This window comes from Peromyscus leucopus, chromosome 16_21 (assembly GCF_004664715.2).
Source record: "Peromyscus leucopus breed LL Stock chromosome 16_21, UCI_PerLeu_2.1, whole genome shotgun sequence".
Taxonomy (NCBI): Eukaryota; Metazoa; Chordata; class Mammalia; order Rodentia; family Cricetidae; genus Peromyscus; species Peromyscus leucopus.
Window position 1 is genome coordinate 16,688,493 of NC_051084.1, and position 13,593 is coordinate 16,702,085.

The following is a 13,593-nucleotide window of genomic DNA, read 5'->3' on the forward strand; positions in this document are numbered from 1 at the left end:
AGACCTTCCTCCGTGGTCCTAAGCACTTTTTCCCATCTGTAAAGTGGGGGTAGCACTGTCCCTCACCTAAGACAATACCTATGAAGTGTGTACTTGGTAGCTGACATAAATTAGAACAACAAAAAACACAGTAGTCTGTAGATGTAACCAACCATCTTATTAAATAAGAAACACAGAACCAATGTAAAAGAGAAAGCCAAGAGGTCAGAGCTCAGAGCTAAAATCTCACCCTTCCTTCTGCGGTGGTCCTAGCTCTCCGAAAGAGATCTATTTCCTGTGTGTATGTCTTTTCGTAGTCTTTTGTTCTGCCTTCTCATTGGTTGTAAACCCAAACACATGACTGCCTCGTCACTGTCTGTATGTACAGCCCACCAGGTCTTAAAGGCGTATGTCTCCAATGCTGGCTGTATCCCTGAACACACAGAGATCTACCTAGCTCTTCTACCAAGTACTGGGATTAAAGGCGTGTGCCACCACCGCCACACTCTTGCTATGGCTCTAATAGCTCTGACCCCCGGGCAGCTTTATTTATTAACATACAATTAAAATCACATTTCAGTACAATTAGAATACCACCACTGTAGTCGATAGTCCTGTGTGATTAATGTGAGCCAAACATTACTCTCTCTTCTAAGCACTTGCTGCTGATTAACTTTCAACCAGACAGAAACCTTCCAAGAAAAAATAAAACTTGACAATGAATGTTTTGTGAAACATTAATGATAAATGTTACCTGGGTCCACTTGTGAAGTTTGTGTAGATATATTTTATGAGCTTCTGTTCCATATTTTTGATATTGAGGTGTCATAATGTACCAGTGTAGCTGCTTGAAATCTAAATTCCATGTGTAAAGCATCAATTTCACAGATAGAGATGAGATTAGAATAAGTTTTCCAGGACAATTTCCATTTGAGAATCAATTACTTTTATGAATGATTAAATGCTGTGGAATGTTCTGTATGGCAAATGTGTTGCTCTGATTGGTCAATAAATAAAACACTGATTGGCGCCCAGTGGCTAGGCAGGAAGTATGGGCTGGGCTAACAGGAGAAAAGAAAGAACAGGAAGGCAGAAGGAGTCACTGCCAGCCGCCGCAAGGACAAGCAGCATGTGAAGATGCCGTTAAGCCATGTGCCACATGGCAAGGTATAGATTTATGGAAATGGATTAATTTAAGCTATAAGAACAGTTAGCAAGAAGCCTGCCACGGCCATACAGTTTGTAAGCAATATAAGTCTCTGTGTTTACTTGGTTGGGTCTGAGTGGTTGTGGGACTGGTGGGTGACAAAGATGTGTCCTGACTGTGGGCAAGGCAGGAAAACTCTAGCAACATTAGTCCCTCACAAATACACATTTTAGCTGCTCAATGACTTTCCACCTGTGGTGTGCTGACCATTACAAGCAATTCTCCTAGGAGCCTGTCAGACATGCAGTTTCCTGGAAGTCTCCTGAGACCTCCAAGTCAGAGCTGCTGCTGGGTGTCGTGTAGAGACTCTCTGGTAGCTGTGTGGAAATTCCAAGAACTCAAGTCCCAGTAGGCAAAGAATGAGAGAAAATGAGGTGATTTTTATTTAAATTCAGGCTTCCAGTTTTAATGATCCAGCCTCCCCCACTCTACCCTAAAACGGAAATGACCTCCTATGTTTGATTTTTCGTTGATGCTTTTGGTTTTAAGCCTGAAGACAGTGAGCACTTCAGAGGATGTTGACCAGTTTGGAGGATTGCCCACACACCAGCACAACTGTGGTAAGTTTTCCATACTGAGATGAGAGATTTTATAGAAATTCTGACAGCACTTCATAACATTGCCAAGATAAGATTGTTACTGTAGCCAGAGAGGAAGCTCACCTTCCTGAAATGATCAGATTAATAAATTAATAATTAAAGGTATTTATTAATGGATTAATAAGCCTATAGATTTAATTTTAAAAACCTTTCACAAAAAGATGTCATTAAAATGAGTGGTATATTGGGAAACACAAATGTTTTGCATATTCATTTATGAAAAACTTATGTAAACATTTCTTCTAATGTTCAGTTATTAAAACTAATCTCCCAATATTCCTGTGTCGATTTCATTCACATTCATAGATATTACAGGAGAGAAGCCAAGTGAATTCCAGGTAACTCACATCTTAATTCTTACTTCCATATTCTGAATATACTTTCTTATAAAAATAAAGATTAAAATACTTACCTCCAGGCTGATGAGATGGCTCAGCATTTAAGAGCACTGGCTGCTCTTCCAGAGGTCCTGAGTTCAATTCCCAGAACCCACATAACAACTCAAACTGTCTAAAATTACAGTTTCAGTGACTCTGGCACCCTCACAGTGACAGACATAAAGGCAAAACACCAACCACACCAACACATGTAAAAAAAATAATACCAAGAAGAGAAACTGCTTTCTTTGAATAAGGGTCTATTTAGTATGGACTCTAACATGGTACTTGTCTTGTAAAAATGAATGCATGGCACATTCAGTTTGTGTTCCCTGTCTGATGGTAGCTATGTGTATAACTGTGGCAGATTAAAGTATAAATTGAACCAAAATAAAAATCATACACATACAATAATGTACCATTTCAAAGAAAAATGGGAAAGACTACAGAAAAGAGAAGCTGTATTAGAAACATAATTCTGATCTCTAGTCCTCCCTGATTTCCATTTTTTAGTTTGAGAAAAGAAAATCAATAAATTTGAGAGAATTCTAGAAATACTGAGTGCATGATTCCAATAAACGAAATGACTTAAGAAACTTTCAAAAGTGACTGCTAAAAGGAAAATCAAATATTTAGTTAGCATAAATATCTATTCTCCTTTCTTCTCTTCCTCTGTCTTCCCATTGTTTTGACAGGATCTCACTGTGTAGCTCAGGCACATCTTGAAGTCAAGATTTCCTGCCATAGCCTACTTGTGCCTGATGACAGGTTTGTGCCACCTGTCTTAGAACTAACAGCCATTTCATACTAATCTAAACTGAATGAACTGCCAGGAAGTAAGATACAAAAATGGAATGCTCAGATATCAGGTTCACTGCTTAGAAAATGAAGATGTGAGAGAGAAGAATCAATCTGTGCTGTCACTAGGAGAAACACATTAGCTGGGGAAAAACTATTCTCAGATTTATGATTTATAGAGGGAAGTACTGCCCCAAAGGCTTAGGAGTCTCCCAAATACCACTTTGAGGTTGATGAGATTTCGCCATATTTAAACAATACCAAGAAGACTGACCACTTGTCACAGTAGTTGCTGAAACTCATAGACAGAAGATAAAAACATCTGAAAACTACAGGTCAGCAAATGTCCCAATAAGCATTTGGAGAGGAGACAATGGTTGGCCGACTCCTTCCCAAAAAGATCAGCAATAGATCATGAAGGAAACCTTGCTTCTCTCTGAGCAGTAAGTGATGTAACTGAATAAAACAAATCAAGCTTCAAGTTCAGAAATTGTATTTCCCCTACAGAGTTATTCATGAACTACTAAAATAAACACTACAAAAAAGTAACCCAGCCAGAGTTCAAAATGCTTTATTATTTATTATTTATTATTGGTGAGGCCTGAGGAGGGCACTGGATCCCCTGAAGATGGAATTGAAGGTTGTTCTGAGACACCTGACATGAGTGCTTGCATCTGTACTCAGGTCCTATGGAAGAGCAAATACTCTTAACCACTGAGCATCTGTGCAGCCTGAGATCAAAATTTTTAATCAAAATCTCATCAGTATATTTATGTTGATAGCTTTAAAATGAAGTGTTGCGGTTTGCCTGCAAAAAGAAAATGGTGATTATTTATTATGGAGCAAATATTTTTTTTCTTTAACAACACCACTGATTGGCCCATATTTTCATCCACCTTTAACAATTGATTTTCTGATACAAAGTGTAAGCACCACAGGTGTAAAAAATGTGAACTTTATACCTAAGGCTCTGATATCCAGGACACAACCAACAAATTACATGTTTGAATATGTTAATTATTGAAATTAATGTTGGATGGAAGCATACTTTCTTTCTATGGAATTTACTCTATCTTTTTATCTCTAGCTGCTACCACAATTCTGGTCTCAAAATGACTGTGACAAACATAACCACAAGGAGTGGGTTCCTTCTCATGGGATTCTCTGACAAACGTGAACTGCAGATTTTGCATGCTTCACTCTTCTTGGTGACATATCTATTGGGGATGGCAGGTAACTTCATCATTATCACCATCACAACTCTGGACCCGCAGCTCCAGTCCCCAATGTATTACTTCCTGAAGCACCTTTCCCTTCTGGACCTCTCATCTCTTTCTGTCACAGTTCCCCAGTCTATTGACAATTCCTTGATGGATAATAACTACATTTCATATGGCCAGTGTATTCTGCAAGTTTTCTTTTTCACATCATTGGCTGCAGCTGAGGTGTCCATTCTCACAGTGATGTCCTATGACCGCTATGTGGCCATATGCCTCCCACTGCACTATGAGTTCATCATGGATCCCAGGAAGTGCATGTGGGCTGTTACAGCTGTGTGGCTAAGTGGAGGCATCTCAGGAACCTTGTACACAACAACTACATTCTCTATCAGATTCTGCAGGGACAAAATAATCCACCAGTTCTTCTGTGACGTCCCCCAGTTGCTTAAGCTCTCCTGCTCTAATGATTACCTTGGAGTGTTGGGAGTGGCTGCCTTCATGGCTGTAATGGCCTTTGCCTGCTTTATTGCTGTCACCTTCTCTTATGGCCAGATATTCTCCACAATTCTCAGGATGCCCTCTGCTGAAGGTCGGTCTAAGGTCTTTTCCACCTGCCTACCCCACCTCTTTGTTTTCTCATTTTTTCTGATCACAGGTACATGTGCCTATCTAAAGCCAACTTCTGACTCACCAACTGCTTTAGATCTTCTTCTGTCTATCTTTTACACAGTACTGCCCCCAACACTCAACCCTGTAATATACAGTCTGAGGAATGAGGCCATGAAGACTGCTCTGAGGAAGGTGCTGTCAGGTAGAGAGTTCACAGGGGAAAACTTCATATTTTCTCTGTCATAAATACTGCACATATCATACTCAAAGAATGCTTTTTATGTTAATGAAAAGGAAAAGTAGTTTTGAAAAATTTAACTATACTGTAAAACTATTATCATTGTAATTATTCTTCTCCTGATTTCTTTATCTAACTTATAGAATCCATTTTTGTTCTTTCCAGTTAAGAGAAGCTAAACATTCATAAACTAATAATGTAGACTTAGTACACATTAACTTTTCTAATACATATATCAATAAGTACATATATGTAAACATAACCAGTCATAGCAAATATTTTGAAAACCTATGCATTGCCAATACTACAACAGCAAGTAGAATAAATAATAATACCACTTACCTGTAAGCTCACTCACTAAGCAAATCATAAATTTCTGTTCAACCATTTTATTTTAAATGCCCATTCTAATTTAATGTCTCTATACACAAATTTTGCATATTAGCATGAATGTACATGCAATTAATACATACACTTAAATGGCTTAATAAAAAAAACCTCTCTTGAATTCATGTTGCTCAATGTAGTTTGAATTAAAATTCACTTTACTTTTCAACTTGTTTCTCTTTGTTATTTATTTTCAGTTCTACCATGAGAAAGTGGCTGTGGAAAATAACAGCCTCAGTGACTCCAGTGCTTATAATTCTGATTTTGGCTACATTTTGAGTCCTTGTATTCCAAACTGAACTCTGGCCCTAAAATGCAACAATTTCTACAGATAAGTGGTTTGCCTACATGGCAGTCATCCAGTTGCTAGCCCAACAAAATCTGAACTTGAATTGGAGTCTCCTTTTCAAAGAATGGACAGGAGAGGGATGAGTTTCATGATGAGGGACAGGGACTATGTTCTTCATTAGCCTGTAAAAGTTTACAAAAGAAGAGTCATCATCCTTCAATTCCTCTAAAATATTTATGAGACAACAAATCTCATAGGGCAGTGGGAGGGAGTAAACAGAAACAGGAAAATAGCTAAGAAGGGGGAGGTACTGATGCATCTTGCTTAACATATGAAATTCGATAACCTCAGAGGAAAACTGGAAACCTTCCTGGCTGAACAGAAAGAACATGTAATATGTAGGTGACCCCAAAAAGGCCACCAGAGCTCCTCCTTGCTCTTTTTTGGAACAAGAACTTCAGTCCAGTTCTGTCACATATCCAAACTTATTCTAGCAGTAGAACATGAAGACCACGTTTGAATGAAAAAGAGCCATACCCATTAAAACGAATTACACATGAACACACATGACCAGGTCTGGTGCTTGTTTGTGAAGGTTGTACTTTTCTTATCTTTTATTTCTTTTCTTGCACTTCATATTTTTATGTATCATTATTAAGATTACAATAAAACTTAATTGGTGCCACATACTGAAATCTCGTTGCTTGGCCAATAGTCCTTTCCTTTTTCTACGCATATTTCCAAAAGAATACAGTATTTAAACAGAATATATATTATTTCTAAATATTTAAATATTGCAAACCAATTCATATTTAAAAAACCATCAATTCATTAGACTATACATTGTGTTATTATTATTTATAAGTGCTTTTCTTGATATTTTCCATCGATGTGAATATGTGTGTGTTATATTATAAAAATGACCAATAAGGTCTTTGGCTATGAAATGATGAGAAGTCTGTTTTCAGAGTAATATATGAAAGTTTTTTAAAGACTACATACTTGTTAGGCAATGTCTTTTTTCAATGCTTATTAACTGTTTATTGTCAATAACTCAAAAACAACTTGCCTCTTCAGTGCATCACTGCATTTGCCTGGTGTGCACTGACCTGCATTATCAATTTTAAATCAAATAAACTACTAATACATTAATTATTCCAAATAAAGTAAATCATATGAAATGCTTTCATTCAGAGAAAATTTTTAATTCCCAAGGAAGGGAGAAAAAAACGGATACCAACAAAGAGAATTAACATAGTAAAAGTCCACATTAACACAAAAATCTTAAGAAAGAAATTATACTTGGTAGCTCATAAACCACTAGGCAGCCTTAGAATGTAATACTTATCAATAATCTTATTCAAATATGATTGACACCCAGAAATAACAGTGAACAAACAGGACAATCCTATCAGACACTATCCAGGCTAACTTTAGGAGTCTCTGTAAGGCAGAAGTTATTACTGGCAGTTTCTCCTGTTCACTTTTTGTTTATTATTTGTTAATTCATCCTCAATTTTACATCCATGAATACATCTTCTATCTAGACAGTTGTTCAAATCATGGTTCCTTCCTACTGCTCAAACCCTGTATTCAGGAAGTCAATGCATTCTACTGATCACATCTCTCAATTTATAGACATCATGGAGGTACAGAAAATCATGATCTTACATAGACCTCAAAGTAAATTCCTAAATTCTTTCTATTCTGAATTCAGTGCATTTCCTCTGAGTTAACATTGTCCATCAACCTTATAAGAATGGATTTATTGTGTAAAGTACATTGCATTCAATTAAAGTGTATAAATGAGTAAATGAACACTGGCTACATATCCATAAAACCACTGTCTACAATTATACAATATTTTGAGCATTGTCTCCACTTCACAAAGAGTCCTGTGTATCATGGAGCCTTCCATTCTTACACCCTCTAACCCAAGGAACATCTAAACTTCTTTTGTATACATTTTTTTTCATTTTCTACACTGTAGCCTACACAGTATATAGACTTTGCTACATTATCCTGCTGTGTGAAATCTGCTCCCTTAGATCTTTGTTTATTCCCCTGGGAGGGATGCCTCTCCTGCCCAAGGAATGCTGGGAACTAGGCATTTCCTTTTCCTAGCTTAGCAATTTCAAGGACATTATGCAGACAGCTCTTATTTGGCCATAAGACTCCCTACCACTTGAACACGTGTGGTAAAAGAGATGTATGTTTATCATTACTTTTCTGTCTCTAACTTCATTAAAAGCTCCACAAAAGCCCAGTGAATGGCTCTGGAACAGTAATGGCCTGCAGGCCCCTGATTCTGTAGATTCTCCAATATGACTTCAATTCATCAGCATTGGTCATTGGTGGGTGATGATACTATACTGCTATATAAATTAAATCTGCTGCATCCTTTAGTGTCAAGATCCTTAACTGAGCATAACAATGTTGTTGATGGCAGTGTGGTGAGGTCTCTTTCACTGGAACTGCTCTCCATTTCACCACTATGTGATGGAGATGAATTATGTTCATTCATTCACTGCTTGATAACAATTGGGTTGTTTCAAACACCAAGCTCAGTTTGTGGAGCTTGAATTAACTTTTGTGTGATGATTTTTGAGGCTATGCTTTTATTTTATTAACACATGCTTAGAGAGTTAATGGGGGACCCTGAGGCAATGGACCAGGTAAGGTTTATTTAAGGAATAGAATCTGTAAGTTATATTCATGACATGGAACAAGGTAGAAGCTGCTGCTGAGCCAGTGTCATGGTCCTGCTATGCTGCCCGTGGGTGATGGGAACTAAACTGCAAGCCATGCTTTTCCACAGCTTTCTCCTGCTCTGACCACCCAAGAGAGCATGTGACTCCTGCCCCAAAATTTTTACAGTGTCATGTATCCTAGAGAAGACCACACACATAAACACAAAATGCTCTCTTCAATTGGTCACTGGGCTGAACAGCAGAGTTCCCAAAACATTTCCCCTTTATTGTCTAAAATAAAAGGAAGGTTCTAATCCTAACCTAGTAAAAACTGCAAAAATAAGAACTATTAACATGTGTTCTCCAGAGGGAGGGAGAGGTAATAATTTTAACAAAAACTGAAACTACATACAACAAGAACAATCATCAAGTAAGAAACACATCCTAGATGTCCAGAGTCATAAGTAATAGACAATTTTTAAGAGACTATTCCAATAGTTGTCCTTTCCTGAAGAATCTAAGTTTTATGCATAATCTGTCCATAGCTAAGAGTCAGGAGGTTGTAACTGTATCTCTCTAGTCTTCAATCCCATCAAAGCTTAAAGCTTTTCCTGGATCTGGGTGTTGCCTGCCAGTAAGCCTGTCACAGAAGCTGTGTCTAGGCCCCTAAGCCTGTCATGGTTGCTGTGTGTTCAAGCTGTTTTGGGGCCCTCCACAGTAGGGACTCCAGTTATTGGGGCCAGTGAGTAGGGCAAACTTAAATCTCTGGAGCTGGTGAAAAGGGGAACACACACACACACACACACACCTTCAGCATGTCAGGGTTTCTCTATTGTTTCCCTTACCTGTTTCCTGATGTCTCCTTTTACATCTTTCCTGATATTTTCCTTATATCTCTTCCATGTTATATTCCTTCTACATTTTTCCTTCTTTTACCTTATTTTTCCCTACAGTTACATATGTAGCAAAATCTTTCAAGCAATATAAAAATTACAATGTGGTTATATCTTATTTTTTCTTCAAATGAATGATTACAATGAATACAAGTAAAAAAAAAGAGCATGTTTCCCAGTACCCTTACATGATTAAACATTTTACATATTACAGGTGAAAAACAAATTATTCCCTAGAAACTACCCACATTCATGTCTAAGTAACTTTTTATAGATTTACAAAGTGCAAGCAAGGTATTTTTCTCAGCCAGTTTTGTTGTTGTTGTTGTTGTATTTTTGTTTGTTTTTTATTAGCAGGCAGCAGTTTGCAGTTATAATGAAAGAAAAAATTATTTAGTTATTTATCTCAAAGTGTAATATTATAAAAAACCTTAAAATAATAAAAAATCTAAATGTTTATATATAAAAACAGTCAATTCTACTTTGTCTTCAGAGTATATGCCAACTCATCAACAATTTTTTATTAAGTCATATCAGGAAACTGAGGGCAAAAATGGATTCAAATAATTAATCATCACCTTTGATCAACAATCCACCCTAGCAAGAAAGGCAAGACAGCTAGTAATATTCCTGTTGCCATTGTTCTTGTTCCCTGGAGTCCCTTGCTCAGCTATCAAACTTGTACCTTTCTAAACGTTAAATTGCTCCCTAATATTTTCTACATCAAAGCTATTAATAATATCTTAACCTAACTTTACTAACAATCTACATCTTTCTTATAAATAAATTATTATAAATAAATAAATAAATAAAATAACTTCTTTCTATAGGCGGTGGTTGAATCATTAATCTGCTCCAGCAACAATGCTTGGAAAAAGTCAATCACTATTATTTTAAGTACTAGTAATACTGTCCAGTGAGGGGCTAGAAACCCCTTAGAGTTTCCTACATCTCATAGATTATGAGGAACATGGTGACCATGAGGGCAACAAGCACTTAATGGATTTTTCTAGCCCCAAATTCCAAAATCCTTTCACCATGCTTTCAAAAAACACACGTTCAGGTCTGTTACAGAAATGCCCCTCTCCTGGTACCAAATTTTGTCCTGATTAGGCTTACTATTGCTGTGAAGAAACACCATGACCAAAATCAAATTGAGGAGGAAAGGTTTTTTTAACCTTATACTTCCACGTCTAGGCTCATCAGTGGAGGAAATCATATGGTAACTCAAGCAGTGCTAGAACCTAGAGGCAGGAGCTGATGCAGAGGCCATGGAGAGGAGCTACTTACTAAATTGCTCCTCATAGTTTGCTCAGCCTGCTTTCTTATAGAACTCAAGACCATCAGCCCAGCGATGGCATGACCCACAATGGGCTGGGCCATCCACCATTAATCACTAATTAAGAAAATGCCATACAGCCACATCTTATGGAGACATTTTCTCAATTGAGGTTCCTTCATTTCAGATGACTTTAAATTATGTCAGATTGCCATAAAATTAGCCAACAAATTAGTCTAACATATCAGACAGGATATCATTGTTGGTCAAAGGGTTTGTGGGTGGTTTGATGTTGATGTTACTCTTTTTGGTTGTATGCAGAGTACTTTTCTGTACCAAAGATTCTAGCATGTGTGGGTGAAGGCTTTGTGTAGGCATCAGCTCAACTTCTCCTTGTTCAATGAGTTGTGTTGGTATCGTCTTCAGAAATGAAGCCTTGCTGTCAGTTTGAGGAGAACAATATATAGTCATGGCAACAGCCAGGGTTGGTTGGGGGTTTCCATGGGACACCATTAATGAACAACTCAGGTAGATGTAACTCAATCCCTGTACTGGGAGCTTCATTTGGTGACAAGAAATGGCCAATTGGGCTCTGTCTCCCCCATTATTTGGTGATATCATTTAGATATCTTCAATTGTGTATATTTTAGGAAGCTACTAAAGTATTAGGTTTTTATACCATCCCTCAAATGGCTCTCAATTCCAATTAAATCTCTCCATATCTCTCCCTCATCTCCCTCTTCATTCCCCTCTCTACTTGATCCTCCTGTTCTAGTCCTCTAATCCCATTCTCCTTAGATTTGGTCTTTTCACAGTGTTCCAGATTTTCTCAATGCTTTGTGCTAGGACTTTTTTAGATTTAATATTTTATTTGACTAAAGTATCCATTTCTTCTATTGTGTCTTCAATGCCTGAGATTCTGTCTTCTGTCTGTTGTATTCTGTTGGTGATGTTCATCTCTGAAATTCCCATTTGCACCCCTTTTTCATTTCCAGATTTCTCTCATTTTAGGTTTTCTTTGTTGACTCTATTCCACTTTCAGGTCTTGAACGGTTTCATCATTTTCTTCCACTGTTTGTGTTTTTACAGGTTTCTTTAAAGATTTATTCATTTCCTCTTTAAGGACTTCTATCATATTTGTAAAGGCTACTTTAAGTTCTTTTTCTTGTGTTTCAACTATGTTGCAACACTCAGGGACTTCTGTGGTAGAGTTGCTGGGCTCTATTTGGAGACATATTGTCCTGACTTTTATTGATTGTATTTTACACTGAGGTCTAGGTTTGGGAAGATTGCAATTATAGATGCTGATATATGGTCTTGTTTTTTGTTGGGTAGGTGTTTTTTTCCTTGGTTGCTGTTGCCCTCTCTGGTTCTTAGGAAAGTATGGTAGTTGTGTGTTGAGTGGTAAGAAATTCTTTCTGGGATCCAGAAAAGTGTGTCCATTAGGTGTTCCAGGTAAAATGTATTTCTAGGTTTTGGGAGCTGACATTTATGAATGGGGATGGGCTAGGAGGGAGGGGCACAGATGGCCTCCAAGAAGGAGGAAAGCGGTATGTTTTACCAGCATCTGCTCAGTCCTATATGAATAGGGGCAGGGAGTGAGGAGAGGCCACAACAGGTAGTCTGCTAAGGATCTGGGGATGAGACAGGGGAATGGATATGGAGGAGAGGAGAGTAAGTGAAAATCTGAAGTTCACTTACCTTCTTCACTTGCCTACTTGCTTCTCAGACTTGGCTGGCAGGTTCCCAGAGAAAGCCAGCTAGAGTTGGGTCTGGGATAAGAGGATGAGTGGGGAAGGAAAGTTGGAGAAGAAGCTCTGCATGATCTGCTGGAGTTGGGGGTAGAGATGAGTTAGAGGCCTTATCAGGTGATCTGCTACAGAGTTGGAGTGAGACTGGGGATTAGATTTGCTGGAGAGGAGGGAGCCTTGAAGTTTCATAGCTAAACTAGTTTTTTCCCTGGCAGGAGTAGCCTGTGAGTCTCAGAGAATGTCTGATGGATTTGGGACAGGGATAAAGTGATGAGTGGGGGAAGAAAGGTTGGAGGGGAAGATCTGTGTGTTCCAACAGAGATGGGGAGAGGCATGGAAAGGAGGCTGGAGCAGGTGAGCTGCTATAGAGCTGAGGTGTGAAAGGGGGTTGATGGTAAAGAAGAGGAAAGTGAATTAAAGACCTGCAGTTAGCCTACCTGTTTCCCTGGCCTGCAGGGCTGGCTCTTTCCAGGGAATGCCCACTGATGTTAGAGGTTGGGATAGTAGAAAGAGTTGGGTAATGAAATACTGTAGGAGAAGGTCTATATGATCTATTGAGGTTGGGAGTCATAGAAGGGTAGAGTACAGTAGATGTTCTGCTGCAGAGCTGAGGGACTTGGAGGAATGGAAGGAGAGAGAATATGTGAAGCTAACTGAACTGCTTCCCTGGCCTGAATTGCCTGTGGGTTCCAAAATAATGATATTTTAACACATAAAAAAAGTCATGGAAATTTTTGTAAATATTTCTCGGTTCCTTAATATTTTAAAGCAAATAGTTTCAAAGCTTAACAGTTCAGCGTATTGTAATGTCTACACATTTTTGATATATATGATTTGCAAAGGAATTCAGAATCTTTTAGTGTGTGTCACTATAAAATAGAGATATGGAATGAAATAAGACCATTTATATATTTATTGTGGAATAAAGAGTCATGAGAGATGTGTCTGGATAGAAAGGAGAAGTCATAGAGGAATCAGGAACTGGAATTTGCAAAACTTCTGAAATGTAACTAGTCAATTTAGATTGTCATCCTGAACTAAAATATAATAGAATACTCCCTACTGTATTGAACTCTTTACTTGTATTCCTTAGTATTTGACATCATTTCAGAATTAGTAATTAGAAAATAGCACTGAGTACAGTGGTACCTTCAAAATTACAGAGATACTCAGTATGCATTAGACAGAAAAATGTACCAATGTTTGTTTGTATGCCCTGGTTCTTTGTAAATTTTTATTAGTGAACAGTTCTGCAGGGTCCTGTTACCTATTAATTG

General features: G+C 37.9%; 1 protein-coding gene across 1 annotated transcript; it reads left to right on the top strand.

Annotated features, from left to right (window-relative positions):
- Window positions 1-4,072: 4,072 nt before the first annotated feature.
- Window positions 4,073-5,035, top strand: LOC114688332 (olfactory receptor 14J1-like). The gene has a single exon (XM_028862929.1). The coding sequence runs from the start codon at window positions 4,073-4,075 to the stop codon at window positions 5,033-5,035; it is 963 nt and encodes a 320-aa protein (XP_028718762.1).
- The last annotated feature ends 8,558 nt before the right edge of the window (window positions 5,036-13,593 follow it).